Source organism: Vipera berus, assembly GCF_964194415.1.
Source record: "Vipera berus genome assembly, chromosome: 6".
In the NCBI taxonomy this organism is placed as follows: Eukaryota; Metazoa; Chordata; class Lepidosauria; order Squamata; family Viperidae; genus Vipera; species Vipera berus.
In genome coordinates, this window is record NC_138208.1 from 64,894,344 (window position 1) to 64,920,009 (window position 25,666).

The 25,666-nt window shown below is 39.0% G+C and overlaps 2 protein-coding genes across 4 annotated transcripts in view; both read left to right on the forward strand.

Annotated features, from left to right (window-relative positions):
- Positions 1-25,666, forward strand: part of SSTR3 (somatostatin receptor 3) — a 368,714-nt gene that overhangs the window by 20,393 nt on the left and 322,655 nt on the right. The gene's annotated exons all lie outside the window — the stretch shown is intronic.
- C1QTNF6 (C1q and TNF related 6) lies at positions 424-15,409 on the forward strand. Of its 3 annotated transcripts, XM_081330981.1 has the most exons (4): positions 424-458; positions 2,239-2,269; positions 12,987-13,249; positions 13,993-15,409. In XM_081330981.1, the coding sequence occupies exons 3-4, from the start codon at positions 13,006-13,008 to the stop codon at positions 14,538-14,540; spliced, it is 792 nt and encodes a 263-aa protein (XP_081187107.1). In that variant the 5' UTR covers positions 424-458; positions 2,239-2,269; positions 12,987-13,005; the 3' UTR covers positions 14,541-15,409. The 3 variants fall into 3 exon arrangements, with proteins under 3 accessions (XP_081187107.1, XP_081187105.1, XP_081187106.1); XM_081330979.1 differs by lacking the exons at positions 424-458; positions 2,239-2,269 and adding an exon at positions 8,359-8,633; XM_081330980.1 differs by lacking the exons at positions 424-458; positions 2,239-2,269 and adding an exon at positions 8,359-8,633 and having other exon boundaries at positions 13,000-13,249.

Consider the following 25,666-nt stretch of genomic DNA (forward strand, 5'->3'; position numbering starts at 1 on the left):
AATCCTGAATTATCCTGTAGGAGGAACAATTCCCTCACAGAGATCCCTAACCCAAACACCAACCTGCTCTTCCTCAGAAACTGTCTTGAAAGCCACTTTTTCCAAATAACAACCAATGAAATGTAAAGGGAAAGGGTCATGGGAGACAGGCAAGATAAGTAATATGATATTAATAACCAAGAGAAAGTCCTGGGTCATAGGAAGTGTCTATATTGCAGGCTTAAAACTGATTTAATGACCATTCCATCTCTACAGAAGTAGTGAGGGTGGGAAAGGAAATGGAGTGGTAACCATTATTCTATCCAGTGCCATCAGGGAAACACTGCCTAGTTCTTTGTTCAAGAATGTAATTCAAGATTAGATATGCATTGGCTGCATGCTGATCCACAACAACCTATTCAATTTGTTCCATTCTAGTGACATGGAATCAGAGAAGAAGATAATGCACAACAATGCAGGTAAATTGGAAGAATGATTTTCCTCCTTTAATCCTTAGAATTCAAAGTCACCATGTGTGGTTTTTTTAATTTAGGAAATAAAAAGGATTATTCCTTGTGCATAGTGTGTTTCATGTATGGCTAAATAGCTACCAGCATAGACAAGTATTATCCTTAGCTAAGAATGATCTACCAGGCTCTGGCAGAGTTCATTTCTAATTATCAGAATCTGGACTCAAATATGGAGTCATGCTGTGTACAACCTAACTGGATGCTGCTGAAGACACAATGCTGGATTTAGGAAAGAAACTACTTTGGTCTTTTCAAATGATTCTTACACCTTCTTGTGTTTATAAAGAGACAACAAATAAAGAAGATGAAGGATTCCTGCAATTTGGAACCACTCTTAGCCTGATTGGCAATCTACATGGTATTTGTCATGTTGATCCCACTTTCAAAATTATTGAGAGCCTTTTTCCTTAATATTTAGCAGCAGGAAGGACAGGAATGATAGTAAGAAGGATCCTGTTGTTCTTTTTGTATTTATAAGAATGAATGGTTTGAAATGACAATGATCATTTTCTAAGTAATTAAAACAGGTATATAATAGTGAAAATATCTTTCTAAATATGCTTTATCTGGAAGCAGACACAAAGGTTTAAAAACCATCTAATGCTGAAACGAAGTGGCTGTGAGGGCAAGACAGGATCATATATCAACTCTGCGAACCAATCCATGTCTAGTCAAAAGCAAATCCCATTAATCTGAATGGAACATAAAGCTGAAGGGCAGCAATTTCTTGAAACCTTTTGACTGGATCCATTAATGACTAGATCCATCTCACCAATTATTAACTGAAGCAATCTTTTTCACCACATCTGCTGACAGATATCTATCTGAATCCTCCTAAACACACACATATCTGATATGACAATTCCAAACTCAGTGGTGAACAAATTGACATAATAGAATTTTGAATCAGGTTTTCCAATCACTCTAAAAAATGTAGAGAGGGATGTCACCTGAAGCCTAGATTGGTAATAAAGAATGTTATTACAATGAAAACCTGCAAGATAGAGATTCACAGTGGCACTGTGTCAAAGTCACCAATCTAAGAAGCAGCAGTTGCTTTGGATTCAGCTTTACAAATATATATATTTGTGTGTGTGTGTGTGTGTACAGTATATGTATATATATATGTATATGTATATACAGTATATGTATATATATGTATATATATATATATATATATATATATATATATATATATATATATATATATGTATGTATGTGTGTGTGTGTGTAAATTTTTTGGATTGCTAACAAAAAATTAAAGGGAGGCAATCCAAAAGATTTACACAAATATGAGCTGTCACTGTTGTGACTACAGCCTGTGGATGGCCTTGGGTGAGGCTGAAACAAGAAATAAGATTTGCCCCGTATTTGGGGCCTAGCAAGGTATTCAAAATACTTAACAAACACTTATCATATACAGTCATGGCCGAAATTGTTGGCACCCCAGAAATTTTTCCAGAAAATCAAGTATTTCTCACAGAAAAGTATTGCAGGAACACATGTTTTGCTATACACAGGTTTATTCCCTTTGTGTGTATTGGAACACAACAAAAAAGGGAGGAAAAAAGCAAATTGGACATGTCAAACAAAACTCCAAAAATGGGCTGGACAAAATTATTGGCCATGAGTGTGTGTGTGTGTGTGTGTGTGTGTATTTGAGAGGGGAGAAAGCAGTCTCATTCCTTACTCTGCTTGAAAGTAAAATTCTGCTTCTTTCCTTACTCAGAACTGACTCAAAACTCAGCCATAAATTAAAGGTAGTGTATTGAACATAAAAGTTTCATGCAAACCTATATGCACAACCATATTAATATTTATGAAAAAGTGTAATACCACCAGGAAGGTAAAATGTATTACAAATTAGCTAGACGTCAATGAGATACTTAACAAATGGGAGTATCAGAACTGTGCATCTTAAAATTTCAAGGAAATCTCATTTAAATGCATAAGAAGAACTCTAATGGGTGGGTCCAAAGGTGTATTAAATCCAAAACTTTATTGATTCAAGTAGCCAACCAAAAGCCTATATGAAGCCTATCAAATAGCAAAGATATACTGCAAAGTAAAGGGCATTGGATTTCAACTTTGTATATGACTATAAATGTATTGACCACTAGGGGCAATAGTTGAGAAAATTACACATTTATTAACCTTTTCCTGATCTTTATTTTGCATATCTCTGCCTAACATGCGTCCAGTTGGTTAAGTTTTATCAATTCAACCCTCTTCAGTTTTTTCTTTCTTTCTTGTGTGTCTTATGCAGTTCAGATACTTATTTTCTCTCTCTTCATAAGATTTAACACAGGCTCTTGGCTGTAGATAGACCTAAATAACATAGCATTTCCTAATACTATGTACTTTCTTAAGCAACACTTATTTTACTCTTACACACCAGCCTCAAGATTTCTTTTATAAAATGTATACTTTATAAAATTTATACTTATACTTCAGTTTTCTCTCTCCATACATTCTTTCTACTACATATATCTATCTGCTATCCAACAAATGGATTTTCCTTTGAATCTGCTTATATAAGGTAAAGGTAAAGGTTCCCCCGCACATGCGTGCTAGTCGTTTCCGACTCTAGGGGCCGGTGCTCATCTCCGTTTCAAAGCCGAAGAGCCAGCGCTTGTCCGAGGACGTCTCCGTGGTCATGTGGCCGGCATGACTAGACGCCAAAGGCGCACGGAACGCTGTTACCTTCCCACCGTAGTGGTCCCTATTTTTCTACTTGCACTTTTACGTGCTTTCGAACTGCTAGGTTGGCAGAAGCTGGGACGAGTAACAGGCGCTCACTCTGCTATGCGGCACTCGGGATTCGACCCGCCAAACTGCCGACCTTCAGATCAACAAGCTCAGCATCCTAACCCACTGAGCCACCGCGTCCCTGAATCTGCTTATAGATATGCCCTACTTTATGAAGATTCTTGAAATCTCCCACAAAAGTTTCTTTTATTGTCCATTCTTCCTCCTCCTACCCATCTCTCATTCTCTTATTTTGCTTCATTTGTTTCAAACCATATTGATAGGAATTTGCCTTCTTCTTATTCTTCCTAAACTTAATAATGCATTCAGTAGTTTATTATTTGTGGATTACTGTTATCCATTATGGGCTTTTTGTGGTTCCCTAATATTTTTGTATATTCAGGGCAGAAGCATCCTACCCCAGAATGCATTTATTGCTTTAATTCAGAGAACCGCCAGATGCTGCAAGAAGGCAGTGGTTTGATTATTTTATTATTATTATTAAAAATTGAATAGTTATCTGGATTTAATTTATTCTTCATACATATTGTTTCTATATAGTTGTTTCATGGATAATTTGTCATACTTGCCCATCCTCCACCTTTTCCAGCATTTAAAACAAAACATTTTATTTGTTTTTAAACATTCAAAAACACTAAAAGTCAGTTTGGTCTAATGGTTAAAGCGCTAGGCTAGAAACTGGGAGACCATAAGTTCTAATCCTGCTGTATTCATGATAGCCAGCTGGGTGATCTTAGGCTGGTTACACTCTCTCAGCCCAACTTACCTCACCTTGCAGGGTTGTTGTGGGTAAAATAAGAGGAGGAAAAGTATTAGATATATTGGTCACCTTGTGTAAATTAACAGTAAAGGAAAGATATAAATAAATAACATTGTCCATCATTCCGTTAAGGAATGAGTGGACAATATATCTTCATATGAATACTGAACTGCAACCTCCATCTTTATTTTTGATCATTTTCTTCTACTATTGCTGGCTAAGTAATACAAAAGGACATCTGCAGGCCAGTCATTGCCCCTTTTAGTGTTAGAACCTCAAGATCTTATCTCCCCAAAAAATCAGGTTAAGTGGATATTCCTTTTTCCTTCCTTCACAGGTAATATGCAGATTCAAAACTACACAAAGATTATGAGAATTGAAGCAGACAGGGAGATGTTAAACCAGTCTTCTCTTGTTGTTCCCTAAAAAGACCAGGGGCTTTTGCCTTTGCCATCCCAACTTGAAATGCACACATCAGAAGCCCGTTGCATTTTTTAAAAAGGATGTATACTAAGATGCCATTTAATGTAGTTTCTAGAAGCTCTTTGGATCCCAACATCTCTGTATATCAGGATTTCTCAATCTTAGTCACTTGAAGACATGTGGTCTTCAACTCCCAGCCTGCCATGCTGGCTGGGGAATTCTGGGAGTTGAGGACCACAGAACTTTAATTGACCAAGGTTGGGAAATCCTGCTATATATCATTAAAGATTGCTCCAGGAGAGCCACCTAGGATTAAACCTATATACGTAAACAACAAAGCAACAAAAGCTGCACATTCCTAAAAGAAAATATGAATTCAACAACTTTTTGTTGATGCTGGAATACTAATGTGTAATATTGGGACTGGGTCTGTGCATCAGAGTGCTAAGCTTGTAAGCCGCCCTGAGTCTTCGGAAAAGGGCGGGATATAAATGGAATAAAAATAAAAATAAATTAAATAAATAAATAACCAAGGACATAGGGAAGAATGCTCCTCTCTCCCACCTCAGCATATTTAGGAATTCTGAAGGACAAACTGCAAGGCCAGTGTAAAAGTGACCTAACTACTATCAAAAAAAGGTTAGACATAGTTCTGATATTCACATTTCAGCTCTCTTCTTCCCCTGCCCCTCCTCACCAAGATTCAAAGAAATTGTCTCCGTTTTTCTCCGCTGTGGGCTTCTGGATAGTGTTAAAAACCAGCAATTTCCCAGTACCTTCTGTTCTCTCCTCCCTGCCACGTTTCCTTCTTATACTTCCCCAGACTTTCTGTTTGCTTCTCTGCTCTCAGTATCTTCTGCCAAGTTGTGGGAAGCACACCAAATCTGGCACCAGGGAGTTCTCCGACTCCCTAATCTAAACAAATGGAAACAATTTGTCCACTCCAGAGCCTGGTGTAAAGTGTTATCCAGCTTTTCCTCCAATAACTTGAAAGGGCTACAGTAAACTTGCTGACCTTGCAGTTCTTCCCTTACTGAAAAGCAAAACTGATTTTCTTTGATCCTTCATTCCCCAATATTTAATCAGGAGTGGGGCCTTCACATTTCTTAGAAGCCTCTCTCCCCAGTTTCTGGTTAAACTCCGATTGTCAGCCAATCAATTTTTCCCCACCTTCTTTAATTGCCAGAACTAAAGAGAACAAAGCCAAAATAAATAAAGTCGACCCACTGTTCCCTTCAGCTGGCAAGAGATGTTGTACATCCAGAAGCAGCCTAGCGAATGCGCTGCTTTCAAGTCAAAGGGAAGAACAGCCAAACCAGCCAAGTTACATTTTGTTATCTGAATCTGATACAAAACATCCCACAAAGTGTCCCGTCCCCTACAGCAAATACATTTATTTTATTTATTTTATTTTATTATTTTATTTTATTATTTTATTTTATTTTATTTTATTTTATTTTATTATTTTATATTTTATTTTATTATTTTATATTTTATTTTATTTTATTATTTTATTTTATTACTTTATTTTATTTTATTTTATTTTATTTTATATTTATTTAATTTTTGGGACTTATATGCCGCCCTATCTCCCGAAGGACTCAGGGCGGTTAACAACAATAATTAATTAACAACAACATTAAATGACTAACAGTCTTTGAAAAGTAGCTATGTGTGCAGGATTCCTGTATGATTTCTATACTTACCTTCTATTCAGTGGGCTATATGGGGCTATATTCTAGGGTTCCTCTGAAACAACTGTATGTCCCTTGATCTTTCAACCAACAAAAGAAAGCCAGACAGACCAGAACAAAGTTCACATTTTTGCTTATTACTTCTACATTGTAATGGGAATCCTTGGAGTTAGGATTGGAAGGGAGGAATACCCATGTTGGCATACATCTGAAGCTTATAGGCAGTCCTCAATTTACGACCATGATGGAGCGTGCCCATTACACTCATGATGGTCATAAAGCGGGTCATATTTCCAATCCAATTTTATGACCATTTTTTTCAGTGCATTTTTTTCTTTATGGGGTGTTGCCAACACTTGGAAATAAATGCTGGTTTTGGCAAAAATGACACAAATCATGGTCACATGACTACAGGTCACTGCAAATAGCCATAAATAGCCAAGAACTATATACATTTATTTCCTTTCTGTGAGTTGTCTGCTTAGAGAAAGCCAGGGCAGCAAAAGAGCATCAAACAATGAAGATGGAAACAAGGAATATTTCTGTGGCTTCAACAGCCAAGAATTCTCTCAATTAAAATACTTCATCAGTCATTTCAAACCCATGAGGTAGGATTATAGCTCCCAACATTCCCAGCCAACCATTGACCATTGGGACTATATAAAACCATCAGGATAAAATCTGGCATAAGGAGAAAGAAAGAAATAAAAAGAAAAGAATAAAAACACAACAGTAGAAAAGAATAAAAACACAACAGTAAAAAAACGGAATATTCAGTTCAGCTGTGTATATTACAGGTTTGGAAACCAAAGGATATATGGGAGTTGGGCAAAGTGCCAGGTGGGAAAGTCTCTGCATTCACCTTGCTTCTCCTAAGATAGGTTTCTCAACCTTGACAACTCTTAAGTTGTGTGGACTTCAACTCCCAAAATTCCACAGACAGCATTTCATAATGCCAAAGTTAATTTTGTCTCCTCTCTATACCCACAGCTGAGGCTGCTTATAACCATCTTCAGCTATTCCAGTTTTAAAGTAGTGTTTTCTTGTTCTCCCACTAGTTGTGTATCTCACTGAAGGTCAATTTAAATCACAGAATAGCTGGATTTTGCCAGCTGTGGATGGTGGTTCTGCCACAAGCGTAGCATTACAAATTGTCCAAAACTTCAGATGACAAATTGATTTTCATGGGGATTTTTTTTCTTTCTTTTTAAGGGTAGCAGCACATTTTATCTACTCCTATCCCATTTTGCCTATGCCAATAGGTGACTTATGGATGTTGCTACCCGTAATTGTAGCACATCTTGCTAATACTACCATGGCCTCCGGCACACATTTCTGCCAGGACAAGGACAGATAGGTAACATTTTAGCAGTACTGATTAGCTGTGCTCTGTGTTGCATATTGGGTAGGATACTTTGATTTTATTGGGGAGGTGTATATTTTTTTTCTCTTAACTAAGCCTACTTCAAATTGTGCAATACAATTCTCATGTGGTTCTCTCTGCTCAGATGGATTGAATTTCAACATCTATAAGGGTTTTTTGGGGATCTGCAAGAAATAGATGGTGAGGCCACGCAGCCCAGGCTTCGAACTGCCCATTGCTGATATGAGGCACATGAATAAATGGTTATCCTCACCTTGTGTCCACAAATACATCTGGATACCCCTCCCACTATCTCTGAACATCATCCCTGTGGTTGAGGATTGGAAAAGTTAGGTGTCCTTGGTGTTCTCTCAGCTTGTTTTCTTGTGTACATTTCATTACTAGGTGGTATCATCATCATCATCATCATCATCAAGTTAGTTTGGGCAATGAACGTCTACAAAACAACCAAGCTCAGCACCAAGGACCCCTCATTTCAACCTTGACATACAAATGGTCCCCTTTATTGATTAGTCTGTAACATCAAGTGGCAATGGACACCTCAGTCTAGTTTTTTTCCCTCCCCTCCCACTTTGCTAATAACTGCTAATGGCTAATAACCGCTAATAACCATTTACTCCTTTGGTTGCACACAAACGCAGCTGCAATCCTGTTCTCCGCTACCTGGGACTAACTTCCAGTTAACCACGGAGGAGTCATTCCTCGGACTAAATGCTCTGCTTAGCGCCTCTTGTTAAGAGTTCCGGCCGTCCCAAAAGAGAGTAAGGGGACGGGGCTGAGCAAGCGCAGATGGGCCCAGGCCGGGGAAGAGAGAAAGAAAACGGCTCCTATCGCCGAGGAAAGAGTTAACGGCGCTCGAAACCCAACACCCTGCGGAGCCCGAAGAGGGAAGAAAAGGGAAGGGAGCGCGTGAAGGGATAGAGTCTCTTCGGCGGGTTGGAGGCGCCCGTTTGCCAACAAAAAGCTGCTAAAGAAACCCCCCAGGCAGGCTTCGCGAGCAGAGGTCACCCGATGCGCAGGAGGGACTGAGCAGCGAGCGGAGGAGCAGGAAGGGCTTTCTATAAGGACCTGCGGCGACGCGCCTCTCCACTGGGGTGAGCCTCCCGGTTGTTGCACGGAGTGAGGGGGTTCCGCGGGCGCCACATCTCACTGCAGATTGCACTCCCCTTCCGCTTTATTTTTCTTCCTTCCCCTCCCGATTTTGCATAGTCCCCAACTCCGGCCGAGCCAGTAACCAGACGCACCCGGCTTCGGCGTTCCTTCCGCCCTCTCCCGTCGCGGGGCTGCAGCTCCGCCAAATACCCTTCCGCCCCTTCGGTAAACCCGATAGCTCTGCTTTCCGGAGCGCTCGCCGACTTCCCAGAGTGAAGACGGGGTTATGGCTTCATCCCGGGACAGAAGACGACTCTTTAAGCGTCTCAGGAGGTCGCCTTCTTAAAAGGAACGCTTAGAATTAACAGTTGCCTCCACCGTCCCTACACAAGCACAAACAGCAATGCCGCGATATAAAATAATAGCAAATTTATCCACTGGCGGGTTGTCGTTGTTTTGCTTCCCGTTATTTGGATTCCCATTGTGGACCTCTCGGAATTGAATCCAAACGTGTAGATGTCATACGTGGAATTCTCAGTCACATCTTGTGTGTGTGTGTGTGTGTGCGCGGGGGGGGGGGGAGACGCTTGGATCGTGACCCAGAATGAAAGCAGAAAGGTTGAGAGTTCCAAAAGAGCAATGTTGCTCAACCTCAGTGATATTAAGATGTGTGAACTTCAACTCCCAAAATTCCCCAGCATGGAGAATTCTGGGAATTGGAGTCCTCACATCTTAAAACATGCTGGCTAGGGAATTCCAGGAATTGAAGTTTGTGCATCTTAAAGCATGCTGCTTTAAGCTGCTGAGGTTGAGAAATACTGCAGTAGAATATAGAGTCATAACTCTGGGAATGATATTGGGAAGAGCAACTATGGCCAATAGATAAAGATATACAACAGCAACAACAACAATAATGTCTTGTGAAGGTCAGTAAGCCAGTAGTTCTTGCAGAATATAGCAGGCAGCCTAATTGTGAATAGTGACCAAAGTCGATGCCCAGCCACCAAAGCAGTGAGGTAAGGGTACCCATGGGAGATTTATCTCTACTGTTGCAGCAACACACTTTCTAGGCATCATTCAAAACCATCTCCCTATGTAAATTCCAATGCATAGGGGAGGCAGGAGGTATTATGTTGAAAATCAAATTCTTTGATATCCAAATGCTTCAGCCCAACATCAGCAGTGGGCTGCAACAAGATGAAGGTCCCAGAATGGGGAAATAGCATAGCACTTAGACTTATAGACCACTTCATAGTGTTTTACAGCCCTCTCTAAGCAGTTTACAGAATCTGCATATTGCCCCCAACAGTCTGGGTCCTCATTTTACAGAACTCAGAAGGATGGAAAGCTGAGTCAACCTTGAGCTGGTGAGGTTCAAACTCTTGGCATTGAGCTGAATTAGTCTCTAATACTGTATTCTTACCACTGTGCCACCACGGCTCTTAAACACCGCCAAACTGTAAGTGACCCATCCTACTGCCGCAAGATAGCTACCTGGATAAGCCCTGTTTGAAAAATTACAATAAATTTTAGTAGGTAAGCAACTTACCACAGAGATAACCTGAGGAGAACTTACTCCAAATAAGTGTATGCTCTGTTTCAAAATAATTCTAACATTTATAACTTACATTTATTAGTTAGCTATGCTGACTCAGGAATTCTGGGAGTTGAGGTCCATGAGTCATAAAAGAGCCGATGTTGCCTACCCCTGATCTAGGAGTTCCTTCCAAAGACAATCACTTTAACAAAATCACTGAAACAAATGTAGCAGGCCTTAAGTCAGGGGTGTCAAACTCAATTTCATTGAGGGCCGCATCAGCATTGCGGTTGCCCTCAAGGGGCCAGGTGGGTATGGCCAGGGTGGGTGTGGCCTACTGGGTGGGCGTGGCTAGAGTGCGTATGGCCTACTTGGTGGGCGTGGCCAGCTCTACATTGTTTGCATCAAGGGTGCCTATGGGAGCCTGGGCAGGAGTGGGACAGATCTGAGGGTCTCTGGCAGAAGGAGGGTCTCTGGGCCATGGCCAAGGCAGTGGGGGCCGTTCCCTCACTGTTTCCAGGATGGCTTCGCAGGCCACATGAAACCACTTCGCGGGCCGGATCCGGCCCCCGGGCCTTGTGTTTGACATGTCTGGTATAGGGTGTCCTGCTTGAGCAAGGGGTTGAAGCAGAAGACCTGCAAGGTCCCTTCCAGCTCTATTCTGTTCTAAGTATGCATGAGACTATTAGTCTTATCTTGTACATAAATTAAGCCACATGAAACCACTTCGTGGGCCGGATCCGGCCCCCGGGCCTTGTGTTTGACATGTCTGCCTTAAGTCATCAAAGTGAAGAGATTGAAATCTAGATATTTTCATGGCCTTAATTTAAAGTACAGGTTAAAGTGAGGGTAAAAGACAATGAAAGTAGTTAATTATTTAAGGACAGCCTTAATTAAAAACTGTTGATGGGAACTAGGGGGCAGCAGCACCAAGGTGATCTTGGCTAAACTCAGAAAGGTAAGTAAGGCAGGACCTGACCAGTACTTGGAAAAGAGACTAACTCTAGGGTTGTAGGCTACCGTGGGCAAACCAAAAGGAAAAAAACAACAACAACCCAATCCAATCCTGGAAGGTTGTTGCAATCTGCTTTCATACTATCACAAAAACTATACAGAGATGGCCATGCACTTTACTGGGAACTGAGCTCAGTTCAGGGACTGCTTACTTTGAAGAAAATTGTAGCTAAAAATGATAACTGCTCATTTTATGGATTTCTGTAGCTGAACTATTTAAAGACAGTCAGCTGTAGGGACAAAACTATATATTATTTTCTTCTGTTCAGTTGCATCCAATTTTTGGAGACTGCCTTAACAAGCTAGATACAGCAAAGGAAATCAGGTGGTTTTGCAGAAATAATAGTTAAGGGGTTTTCAGTACTGGATCTTTGGTGTAAATGTTAGGGATATTTCTACCCGTGTAGTTTTTTTTCATCTTACATTTCTATTTCCATTCAGACATACTCTATATCAGGGGTGTGAAACTGCCAGCCCGCAGGCTGGTTTCATCATACTGAAGCCGCGCCCACCCCATTGTCGGCAAGGCAAAAAGAGTTTGACACCCGTGCTCTATATGGAAGGAAAAACACTCATCCTACAGGGAACAGTTTTACAGCCAGCTGCACTTACTATAAGAAATAACTTGTATATAGATCATCTTGTGATCTGTATTGTACAACTGAAAAATAAACATTTTCCCTTCCATCACAGCATCAATTAACAACTTGTACAGAATGGAGGCAGAAAATATCTATTAAAAAGGAATTTACATGCTCTTTATTTTCCCCCAAACTAAATTCCAGGGTCAATACATTTATTAAAGTACAGATAGTCCTTGACTTACAACCACAGTTGGAACCAGAGAAATAAGGTTGTTAAGTGAATTATCTAAGAAATGAGGTTGTTAAGCAAATTATCACACGACTGAATCCAATTCTTCTATCATTTTTACTGTGGTCATTAAGCAAATCACATGGCTGTTAAATGAATCACATGATTGTTAAGTAAATCTGGCTTCCCACTTGACAGAAGCCAGCAAAGAAGATCACAAATCACAATGATGTGACCATAAAATATAGCAATTGTTGTAAACGTGAATTGGTTGCCAAGCACCCAGGTTGTTATCATGTAACCAAGGGGATGGTGCGATGGTCGTAACTTTGAGGACAGGTCATAAGTCACTTGTTCTTAGACCAACGTAACTTTAAACTATCATTAAATGAATGGCTGTAAGTTGAGAATTACCTGTACAACATTCTGAACTCATAGATGCATTGAGTGTTATCCCAAGGGAGCATTATTAGTGGTTTGAAAGAGAGAACAATGAAAAAGGAAGATCAGAGGGAAATCTCAAAGGTGCATTTTCAAAAAGCAACTGGACTTTGTTTTTTGCTTGAGGAAGACATTTTGCCTCTCATCCAAGAAGCTTCTTCAGTTCTGAACAGAGTCAAAGCTGAAGAAGTTCTTGGATGAGAAGCAAAATGTCTTCCTCAAGGAAGAAAAAAGTCCAGCTGCCTTTTGAAAAAGCACCGTCAAGACAATCATGACTGGGATGACTAAGAATCTCCACAGACTCCACAGAATCAGAGGGAAATGATATGTAAAGAGTTCATTCAGGGCATGTTACTTATTGCGGTACCAGTATTAGCCAGTCACAGAATAGTTGTTTGGTGTGGCACAAAACATTTTTCCCTTGATTGGCATATTGTAGTGGGATAAGGACTATTTCTTGTGTGTTAAACAAAGATAAATTCTGAACAGTTCCCATAGAAAAAGTGAGGTACAACATTGGCTCCATTCTGGTGTCCTGTCCTTTTCACAGATTTTTCTTGCAGTTCACAATGAAAGCCATCCAAATCAGCCTGCTCCTGGCTTTTCTTGTGCTCCCGCTCTTTGTGCTTGGGGCTCCCAGTGAGGAGCTTGGCCGGCAAGAAGTTCCTACCAGCATGAGTGGTTGCAAGAGATGTTGTGATTCCCTAGATGTCCCGGGCCCCTCCGAAGCCAGTCTTGATGCAGACAGACCTCATGCTTTGCCATTCGTAATGCCAGAAGTTCGTCCATATATCAACATCACAATTCTGAAAGGTAAGCTATTATCATCTGTTACTTTCTGACACATGCTGCCTTCTCACTGTTTCCTCCTCATTTCATCTCTTTATTTAAAGCAAATTGGAAACCTTCCTGGCAGGATCTTGTGATTTGTTTATTTGCCTTAGTAAATCATCATGTATATTATTGTGCTAAATATGTGTGCATCATCTTTCCCAAGCCAATAACTGTCAACTAACATGGAAATGTTTATTTAGGGAAAGAATCATTGACCACATTAAACCTTTAGTCTTATATCCCTTGGCTGTACTGGCCAAACATGTTGGGAAATAAGTCCAAAACATCTGGAGTGACAAATTGGAAAAGTCTGCTATAAAGTCTCATTTGGTTAAAAACTCTACTCTTTGCACAGGTGAGAACCAAAACATACCTACTTCTTCAGGCAAAATTAAAGCACATCTAATGCAGATAAAACAGAGGCCTGCTGCAAAAAGTGTAGCATGCATGCTTTACTTAGATACAGCTTAAAATGTCTTCTCCATCTGGGTCATTCAAGCATCTCCTCAGGACAGGATCTGTTGCTACATATTCAATCATATCCTGCATCACCTCCTATGTTCCACCTCCCTTTCTGGACCTTTGTAGTATCCTTTAATTATGGTTTCTAGAGATGCTACACATGCATGAAACTACATTGTAAGGCAGGATTCTGAAACCACGCACAAGCAGTGGTTGTCTTCCACAGCTTCTCCTTTTTCTCTCTCTCCTTCTTTCTACAGGAGAAAAAGGAGATCAAGGAGAGCCTGGAGTTCCTGGGAAATGGGGCAAAGAGGGACCCCCTGGTGATCAGGGACCCCAGGGTCCAAAGGGCAGCAAGGGACAAATGGGGGCACCTGGAGATCCTTGCAAGCACCAGTATGCTGCTTTCTCAGTGGGCCGGAAGAAAGCTCTCCACAGTAATGAAGGCTACCAGGCTTTGATCTTTGACACTGTCTTTGTGAACCTCTATAGCCACTTCGACATGTTTAAGGGCAAGTTCTACTGCTATGTGGCAGGCCTGTATTTTTTCAGTCTCAATGTCCACACCTGGAATTTCAAGGAGACCTACATGCACGTCATGCGGAATGACCAAGAGGAAGTCATTCTCTACGCTCAGCCCAGTGACCGCAGCATCATGCAAAGCCAGAGTCTAATGCTGGAGCTGCGGGAGAATGATGAGGTTTGGGTGCGTCTCTATAAGCGAAAGCGTGACAATGCCATCTACAGTGACGATGTGGATGTCTACATCACTTTCAGTGGTTATTTGATCAAGCCCAGCCTTGAATAGCTGTTTCCCTCCAAAGCACAAATTCATCCTCTAAACATCCTCTTGATTTCCTGTGAACTACTGCAAATAATACAGAAAATGACCAAAAGATCTGAAAACAGAGCACTGAAGAAAATGTTTTTTCTTTTGAGAATGCCAACTGAAAAATAATAATATTCATAGATCAAAAAAAATTCCAGAAATGTCTTGCTGATTTATATGTCCTTCTCAAGAGTAGGTGTGATTGTAAGGTATGGACTGGAAATTCTAAGCAGCCTCGTGAAATTTCTGTGTCTGCTAACTCAGAACCATTTTGTAAACATCTTTGTTTGGACATGACACTTCCTAAGCAGAATGTTCTAATTTAGATTGTTTACATGAGGTAAACTCTTTGAGTTATATCAAGTGAGATAAGTTCCTGTATCTTATCTACAAATCTACAAACTAAATGTAGGCCAGCGAAAATACCTTATTTTGGCATTTCAAGTTCCTGACAGCGCCCTTCTTTTTGCTAAAAATTCCTGGTGGGCAGCCTTATGTGACTGACAGTTGCAGTCACCTTCACAAAATTTCCATTTGTAAATGTTATATAGGGTTGGCATATTTTACTGTGATCTGTGCATCTGTCTAATGGACTTGTTATACATTGTATAACTTAGGGATCTCTTCCATCACTATGTTAAACATATGCAGGATTAGGATTTAGCTCAGGCAGCAAAAACATTAGAAATACTGTAATCCTTCCAATTTGTCCCCCAAATCAGAAGATTCTTTTAAGAGGTTCCATGCTGGTCCCTGAATTTGTATTATAATTGAATCACACCAAATCTATAAATGTATTACAACAGGATCCATTTGCCTTCAGATGACATAGATTGATATTACAGATTTTCCCATAGGCAGATAATAAATAATAATAATAAACCTTTATTGTCAAAGTACAACATGTGTACATTGAGATTAGCTGAGCCTTTCCCCCCCCCCCCCCGCTCCCTCCCCCCAACACACAATGACAACAAACCCAAGATCACACAAAGGCCATGATGTGGGCAAAATAATCAATGGGTTTTCCTTTAGTGTCATTGTGAGCTGACCTATGTCCCATGACAGAATTAGTGACTGGGGCTGGGCAGTGCTTCAGAGGTAAATTCTTTGAAGAATGTCTACATACACCTGGTAGTAACTTCTTAAAACAAAGAGATCTATTACAGAGATCATGCTGCAACTGTGCAATTCTAGGAAAAGATGTAGCTGTTTAAAGATGTTTCCAACATGTGCTATATGATCTTCCCCATGCTCCAAAGTATCTCTCCCCTTCAAGTCCAAGACACTGCACAGCTCCACTGGTTAGCTGGGTAAACTATTAAATGTAAGGGCAAAGGATTGCAAGGAATTATAAACAAAAGAAAGATACAAGTAAGTGCTTGCATAGCAGCTTCCCTCACTGAGGGCAGCAAGTGCCATTTGTACATCTGGAGATAAAAGCCTAGGCTGGCATTCTCTTGCTAAAGCTACAAAAGAAATAGGCTACTCTGAGGATGGAAAAATATGAAAGAAATAAAGTTTCCAGAGGGAACTTTTACTTTCTAATTCTCACATGTGAGACCTGCAATTAAATATGCATAGTCATTCAAGATACAGCATGTCCTCTTCCAGGAAAGAGAATTTTATTCTCCTCCTTCCTTAGTTTTCCATTCCCCTGCTGAACCCAAGAGTTATCATCAAATAAGTGCAAAATATGCTGTTTGGGGAATGGAACATTTGGAAAAATTCAGCATGCCATCCATGCAGTCATTCAGAGGGTGATCTGAAACTTAACCTTCCAACCAGAAGTGTCCATCCAGAATTTTTCTCCATCACAGCAGGATAAATCACAATTGTTCAAGAGAATATAAACACAAATTTCTTTTCTTTTCAATCCCAATTTCCATTATGCATACGTTAGTTATGTGATCCCCCCTTTTTTTATTCCCCAAAGCACTGCTTATCTGTTAAATGGGAATTATAATGATGGCCCAACTTGGAGAGTTGTAGTCAGGATACTAGAGATCATCTTCTACCAACCTGGTACCTTGCAGATAAGGCAGGATTACAACCTCCAATGCATCTGTTGTAGTCCAACACATCTGGAGATATCAGCTTGGGGAAGACTGCTTTAAGTAAAGCACTGAGCACTTCCTAAAATATGATTTAGATGCTAAAAAAATTCTATTACAATGCACTGTATGTTAATGATATTTTTTGTGTACAGATGGTGAATATACACAGACACTGCTATATGCATTTGCTGCCTATTCCACTCACAGGTAACTAAGTAATTTCAAACCAAGAGGCTTCTCAGTCTATTAAAAATAAATGGAAATAGACAGGACATGCATTTTTATTTTGACCCAGTGGGTAACCTCCTAAGGCAGGCTATGAGAAGTATCAGCATGCCTGTTTTTGTAATACAGGGAAAGCTGCAGCTGATTGCATAACAATCTGAATTCATTCTCTCTGCAAAGTAGTGGTTTAAAAACCAGCTGTTGGGTATATGCAACACATGGCGTCCCTGTGTCTCCAGAGGGAACAATCAGAATTTCTAGTACTGAATTGCTTCCAGATGTGAGAACTGAACTCTGAGCCTTTGCCTCCATTCCTGTCCCAGCAGAACTCTCTCAAGTACTTCTACTGGGAAGCAGCGTCTAATGTTACAAGGATAAAGTTTGTGCATAGTTGTTATGAGGCTGAAGGCTTGCTTTTTGGTGCTATAAAAAACCTTTATAATTCTTGGTGCTAAAGAAAACTTTTTGATGCAAAATTTGAAATGCATAATTTCAGTTTGCTGGGAGATAGTTGGGAATAACAAATAGGAAGGCCTATGGAATTTATGGTGCTTTGTGGAAATCATCAAACAATGGTTTGTTTGTATATAAGTATCTTTTAAATATTAAAACTTCTTGATTGCACTTTGAGTTGTCCTTTTCTTTATAGGGCTTTTTTCTATGACAAAGATTTTCTATTACAAGATTTTCTATTTAGCATCCTTAGAAATTTAGTACAAATGTTACTTTTAGTGGAAATATTTCTTAAATATAGGAAAACCAGCATGCAGACTGATGGGAAAAAGCCATTACACATTCTGTGAAAAAAAGTCTTTTAGGCATGAGGAAAATGAGAATAATAAACAATTTCCATGTGTTATCAAACACCCCAGGGGAGCGCTTTTAGTGCAGGAATTGAAAAGATGGAAAAGAGGACAGTATAATTTGATTGATGGTTACTAGGAGTTATCTACTTATCTAGTTGGAAGCATCCTGAAATGTGGCTGGCTTTGCTTAAGCCTCAGATTGATATGTCTAAAAATCTAGATATTTGCCTTTTGGTAGTGATGAGTGTCTGCAAAGGGATGAAATGGGATACAAAGGAATAAATATGTCTCTGATTCTCCCACAATAACACACAGATGTAAATTTGTGTGAATTGATATTTTGATTAGGAAAATTATTGGGAAAATATATTTTTGTGTAGATTTTTTCCTCATCACACAACCTTTGTAGCAAATGATTGCAGTATTCAAAAACAAGCTCAGTTTTTGAGCACTTGTGCTCAAATTCAGCTACTGACCATTTGTGGGAAAGTCCTTAAAGCACTGTTTTTCAGTAAAGTTCATGGAGAATCATTATTCTCTGTACAGCTTGCAAGTGCTGAAAAATATTCACCACTTAACAGGTTGTGGGATGAAAAATTACAGAAAATGGGAGCTTTTATGTGAAAATGCAATGAATGTCCTACTTTCCTTTACTTCAGCATATATTGAAATAAATATGCTTTTTTTAGGATTTTAACAAATCTCACTCCGAAAACTAGTGAAATTATTGTCATGTGCAACTCATACATCATATTAAGATTAACAATCAATGTATTAAATATAAGAAAATAAAAGCTTGCTTCATTTTAATATTCTTTTTCTTACTTTTTTGAAGAACCAAAATAGTCATATGCTCCAGCTAGGAATTGTGTTTTGTGTGAAATCAGATATGCTAGTGGCAATCCTGTTTTGTATGTATATTTATTCTTTTTGCATATAGAATATAACAGAAAGCCTGATTTTAGTATCAGATATACATGACTTCTCTTGACTCCTTGACTTGACTGCCTGGATGAGTTCCTGCAGTATTTTTGGCAAGATTTCAGAATTAGTTTGCCATTGCCTATTTCCTAGGACTGACAGAGAGCAACTGGCCCAAGCTGACTTTGTGCCTAAGGCAGGACACAGTGTCTTGCCTGGTGCCTTAAACTCTCTCTCTCTCTCTCTCCCTCCCTCTCTTCATCCATCCATCCACCCATCCATACCACCAGAATCTTGTAATTGAGGCAGCATTGTAATTGTATAAAATAAATGGATGGATGGGATAAGTTGATAGGTAAACCATGGTAACTGTCTTTTCAACATTCAAGAAGATAAACATGTTATTTATGCAGGATGTCTTGACAAAACATGTGGCTGGTGGTAGTATGCTTATTTTGGCCCTAAGCATTGACCCCAATGTGTGGTTTCCTCTTTCCTACAAGTTTTTCATCTGATAAAAATCTACATACACAAAAGTAGTTTTTGTAAGAAAGTGTTTCTTGGAACAGAAGTGGTTTGGTTTCTACACATAATCTAGGCCAGCCAGGGCTATCTCAAGAACAGCCTGGACTGGATGTCTTCTTCAAGTTACTTCATCCATCTGTCGCTCCTAGTAAGTCTATTAGAAGATGGTGAGATCACGGATTTGATGGAGTGAGTCTAATATGCACAATACATGTGCATATTACCGGTATTACAGGATAGTACCGGTAGTTCCATTGTTAAAATCCAAAATACACTAGTTGTGCGTTCTAGCCTACAAGTTGAAGACTTGCTGCATTCTAGTACAGAGCTATAATATGATTCTTAACTACAATTCCTACGCATAGTGTGGAGAATACATATGTGCCAGTACTTATATATTCCCATACAGACAGAAGATAGTTAGAGTCTGATTTAGCTTGGGTTGTGAAGTCAAAATATAACATTGGGATTTAATCGATTTAATCACTAATTTTATTCTAGAAGAAGTTGATAATTGTATATGTACCACATCCTTAGCCATATTGGTTATATTGACATGTAAGCCTAGAAATGTTAATAAATAAATCATGGTTAACCACAAATAAAAGTATCATGTGAACCGAACCTCAATATTTTGGGATTACCAGTCATAAAAACCAACTGTGAAGGACACCAAATTCTGATGTTTTGGATTAAATGTCTTTTGTGCCACAGCTTATCTCTAAATGTTACCCAATCTATACTGGTTTATAATAGGTCCTAAAGAGGTAGTGGGTTGTATAATTTAGATTAAAAATAAAATAAAAGTTAAAATATCCCCTTTCTGACCTCTGTGGCTTCAGTAAAATTTGGAGTCCCATAGAAAAACCTTTTTATATTAAGAATGTAAAGAGATTTGATTAATCAATCTTCTGCATTAGTGTTACAGTATTTGGCCTTATATTCTACTACTAGGGCAGTAATCAGTTCCAGATCCTTTGGGTAATTTTAACCTTGTTTGTAAGACTTTTTACCCTCCCACTCAGTAACAATTTCTAAATGGGGGAAGTAATAGTTTAACTATCATGCCATTGCTTTTCAATCCCAACTTGAAAGAACTGAAGTTCAAAAATTAAAATGAAGTACAGTAACAGCTTGCTTTTTAATGGATCATATGGATTCTAGAAGGGTGTTCCATTATCTGATATCCTGTTCCAAATACTGCAGCTGGTGACAATACAGTACATATAAGAAGGGGCTTATCTATCCAAATCTGAGCCATTTAGACCAATTAAATTACTATTTATGACTTTATAGTAAAATTTCTCAACCTGAGCCACTTTGAGTGGACTTCAGCTCCCAGAATTCACCAGCCAACATACTTTAGAGCGGTCTCTTTAAAGGTAAAGGTAAAGGTTCCCCCGCACATGTGTGCTAGTCATTTCCGACTCTAGAGGCCAGTGCTCATCTCCATTTCAAAGCCGAAGAGCCAGCGCTTGTCTGAGGACATCTCCGTGGTCATGTGGGTGGCATGACTAGACGCCAAAGGCACACGGAACGTTGTTACCTTCCCACCGTAGTGGTCCCTATTTTTCTACTTGCATTTTTACGTGTTTCCGAACTGCTAGGTTGGCAGAAGCTGGGATGAGTAACAGGCGCTCACTCTGTTACGCGGCACTCGGGATTCGACCCACCAAACTGCCGACCTTCTGATCGACAAGCTCAGCGTCCTAACCCACTGAGCCACCATGTCTCTTTAAGAGATCTCTTTTAAGAAGAGATGGACAACCATTTGTCTGAAAGGATATAGGATTCCCTTCTTGAGCAGAGGGTTGGACTAGAAGATCTCCAAGGTCCCTTCCGACTCTGTTATTCTGTTATTCTGATCATAATCAGGACCAGCCTTTTCAACTGTTACAGCTTTTCTGGTGATTGTGGTTTCCACACCAGTTTAAAGGAGCCAGTGAGAAAGTACCAGGTGAGTAAATTGTGTGCAACTAAAAGCATAGTGATATACCACACCTAGATGTAGGTCTCTTTAATACAGGAACAAAAACACATTACCGCTTGTTCTTCAAAGAAAGGAAAGTGAAAGATTCTCCATTATTCTTCCTTTTTCTCTTGGTTTATTTTCTAAATCCTGCATAACAAAGAAAGACAATTGGATTCCTTTCATATCTGGGGAGTACATCTTTTCTCATCATCTCATCTTTCCTACTATCTTCTCCCATTGATTTCTTATAATTTATCAGTTGTTTATTATGATCTATGATCTATTATTTGCTGTTTATATATACACTGTAAGTTTATGCACTGGAGACAAATTCATTGTGTGTCCCATCAACCTTGGCCAATAAAGAATTTTTTGATTCTATAAGAAGTCTAAGACAACTAAACTTTGCTATGTTGCCCATCCTGTATTCTACTCCCACCTAGTCTTGTATTATGCTTGTCACTTTAGCCGTGCAGGTCAACATGTCTTCAAATAAGCAAGTGCCTTCCTCCAAGGTGATCATCACATTCACAAAGGTAAATTGCTCTAGAACTACTCTTTTCTTATTCCCAAATTACTGCATAGATGTCCTAATGGCAAAAGCAAACCAAGAGCATGTTTTCTTTTATCATTCTGTCTTTCAAACAAATCTTAGTAAATGCTAATCAAGGTACTGCCAGTTTGTACAAAATAAGAATTGGATGCTTTTGATTATTTGTTCCATACATAGCTCAAACCTACAGAAGGTTCTGCTTGAATACTATGCCCCACTAAAGGCTTGATGGTGAACACAGGCCTTACAAGTCTATCTATCCAGTTTCTTATTTCTATGTATCATCTGTTGAAAAGGTCTAGGAGTTTAATGTTGGGTTTTCCATTCCTTTTTGTTTATTCAACCAGTGCAAAACCTGAGCTGGGGAAGGAATCAGAAAAGAAGGTGACAATATTTGATGTTTATATTGCTATATCATAGTTTAGCACAGCCTTTCCCAATCTAGTATCCTTCGAACATGTTGCATTAGACCTATATGGCAGATCCTATCAAGTGATGGATTCATTGCCTCAAGCAGCAGTTGGCAGGAATGGAACCAATCAAAATCATACTGATTGTACCAAAAACTGGAGATACAAAAGCAAAACTTGAGCCATCCCCAGGATGCATCTGGAAAGCTCAGTAAATTTTGTGCAAGGGTCATTCTGGTGGTGGAGAAAAAAGCATTCTTTAAAAAATGTTTTCTGTAATGTTATCTCTTCATTCATTCATAAAATTTCCTTTTAAGACTGGAGAGAACCAGCTGCATCAAGAACCTACCGTATTTTGTGCTAGTTGGAATCTACGATATGAGAGTAGTTGGTCATAGTTGAAACATACTATGCGATGAAACCCAATTGCTGGAAGACAAGGGGAAACAAATTGATCTTTAACTGAAAAATGGTTAAAAGAAATTAGGAAGAAAGAGGACTTTGTTTTTCATTGCCTGCTCACTCTTTGAAAATATATATATATATATATGAAAATGGGAAATTTTATGGTTCCGTTACTTATGGTATTTTACCATATGTTGCTAATATGATAATTCATGGTATTCATTTTTTATAATAAAAACAATAAAATGAAGGAATGGGTACATGTGAGTTAAATTAAGTTGGAATTAATACTTTCAGGAAAGCTTTTCCTTTCTGACAGAATTCTATTATTCATAAATAAAAGCTACATCTTTTTAAAGTCTGGGAGACAGGTCTATTGAGGAAATGTTCTGGAAATGGATGATGCCCCAGAATTGAAGGCAAGCCATTGGGCCCGCCTTTAAAAGGGTAAATGATCCTAATTCTTTTTTTAAAAAAAATAAATAAGGAAAGAAAAAGAAAGGAGGATACAAAAGCATTATATAGAGAAATAAAAATAATCTGTAAAAATCCAAATATCCATTGAAAATAATTCAGTATAGGTTAACATGCATTTCCATGCCAGGTATGTTTAAACAAAGTTCTCTTAATATGGTTTTCCATTTGAAGAAAAAAGATAATATCTTGCCCTGATTTGCAGATCTGAATAGAACTGGATAAAGTGATTTCCAAATTGAGCAAAATGCTTCTTTGCATCTACAGCTACAGTATCATTTTTTAAAAAATCTGTATTTATTAAGAGTTTTTCCTTCATGAGAAAAAAAAGACAAAAAAGAAAAAGAAATTAAACTCAATATTTAAGTGACTTCTGATCTTTTTTTCAACAGACAATTACAATCTTATTGTCCTTTCTACCTCTTAATTCTTACCCAAATCCTTTCAGCCCTAGACCTACAGTATCACTGAGGAGAAAGAGAATTATTTCACTTCTTTGATTTTATTTTATTTTATTTAATAATTTGATTTCAGGATTGCCCATGGTTTGATGTGAACAAGGGTTTGATTCTAGACAATGGGGAGTAATGCTAGGGAGAACAATATTTTCTCCACACTATAGTGTGTAGTAGTGGGCCATACAACTGAGCAGAAGTAAAGTATACCAATGAAGAAGAATATTTGTAGCTCAGGGTTGAAATTTAATAATTTAATAATTTGATTTCTATACCGCCCTTCTCCCGAAATGATGGGTCCTCTATGCTTTCTGAGCTTCTTTGTTTTCTTACAGACATTTCATTACCCTAAATAGGTAACATCATCAGTGTTTGCTGTCAATTTATATTCTGGGGCCTTGCCTGTCTGGTTGGTGGGGGGTTGGTGGTCTTAGGGATTCTTTGGTTCAGCTATTTACTAATGATTCTTTGGCAGTTTCTTCATTGGGCTATTGCTTACTTGATTGTTGGTCTGAAGTTAACCTTTGGAGTTAATCTATGCTGATCTGAGTGCTCACGAGTCACACCCTGGTTGGTACCTCTTTACTCTCCTATCATCGGGTAGGAGATACAGGAGTATAGCTAGCCATACCAACAGGCTGAAGAACAGCTTTTATCCATGGGCTGTCAGGCTCTTGAACAGGAAATAACTTTATGTATGATTGACTTGCGAGGCCGGTGTGTTGCGCAATTAGCTCACATGGTGTAACAAGGTGGTGGTTTGTTGTCACTGTGAGTTGTGGGGAGGGGGCACAAAGGGAGGTTCAGCCAATCTCAATGTATACATGGTTGTACTTTGACAATAAAGGTTCATTCGTTCATTCATTACTGGTGGAGAGGTGCTGGAGTCCTTTTCCCTTTTGGGCTGGTTGATTGTCTCTTTTGCAGTCTATAGATGTTGTCAATATCTATGTGTCTATTGATGGCTGATTTGTCAGAGTGCCAGGCTTTTAGAAATTCCCTGGCATATTTGGATTTGGCCTGATCTAGGATTGTCACATTTTCCCCAGTTGAAACTATGGTTAACATTTTATGGTTAAATCTGTCTATATGTTGTGAAATTAAAAAAAAATCATCATGCCTTTTGACTGCCAGTTGGTGTTCATGGATACGTTCTGCCAGTCTTCTGCCTGTTTGTCCTACATAGTGGTTGTTGCAGTTCTTACACTGTATGTTGTAGAAGACTCCTGTTTTTTCTCTGGGCTTGATGAGTCTTTTGGTTTGCTTAGGATGTTCTGAAGGGCTTTAGTTGGCCAAGCTAATTCAGAAGCCAAGCTCCAGATGGGTTGTGGAGACAGAAACAGAGACAATGAGAAAGACATGCTGGATCATATTCACCATAACCAATATCCTACTTCTAAAGGAAGAGAGTATGATGCATCCACAAGATCACCTTCTATTTCTGAAGAAAGGATTTTAATATAAGCACTCCAATTAATTGTCATTGATAAAGCTATAATGTGAGGATTCCAAATTCTTTTATGCAGCTTCTCCCAACCTGGTCTTTGCAAGGTGTGTTGATGCTCTCAGAATTTCAAGACAATCTGGGGAATTCTGAGAAAGTTATGCATTCTATAAGAAATAGCTGAACCCACTTCAGAATTAACTAACCTATTAGCTATAGATAATAAAAAATATTAATTCACACAATAACAAAAAGAAAAAGTGAGCTGGCCACGAGCAGTGGAAACAATCTGTGACCTTCACTATTTGTAGATAAACATAGTAAAATATGTTGCTGGATTCTCAATAATTCTAACAATATGGTTTGTTATACATGTAAATATTAAGTTCAAAACAGCTATGGAGGTTCTTTCCATGCCAGGATCTGTTGTCCTAAAACTTCTGGGGAAAACTATAGGTTGGGAAAGCCAGATAACAAAGAGGAACTGTTGGAAGCATATCCCAAAGAAAACAGAGTCCTGCATATTTGTTTCTACATAGCACCCAAATTGTAGTCCCGTAATTCTGCAAAGAGCTAGCTTAAAAAAGATTAATCTTAATCAGGCCAAATGTGGCTAGAGAGAAACACTACCCAGGAAGACTCAAATAGTTACATAAAACATATCTCCTCTTTCCTCCTTACTTATTTTTGAATGTAGCCCCAGTTATTTCTGAGTTTTAGAAGAAAACATATAGGCAACTCAAGGAAGAGGTTGAGATGGCCAAATGAGCTGCTAAAAGAAAAAGCGGAGTGGTCACTGATGAAAACACCAAGCTGATAGGCCAATATTTAGTACCGCACTTCGGTTGCTTTCCACTG

What these genes read in the sequence shown, in the direction of transcription:
- C1QTNF6 (XM_081330981.1), top strand. Translation starts at nt 13,006, where the DNA reads ATGAAAGCCATCCAAATCAGCCTGCTCCTGGCTTTTCTTGTGCTCCCG. An exon ending in CAACATCACAATTCTGAAAG is followed by an intron (nt 13,250 to 13,992) that starts GTAAGCTATTAT and finishes TTCTTTCTACAG; the next exon opens with GAGAAAAAGGAGATCAAGGA.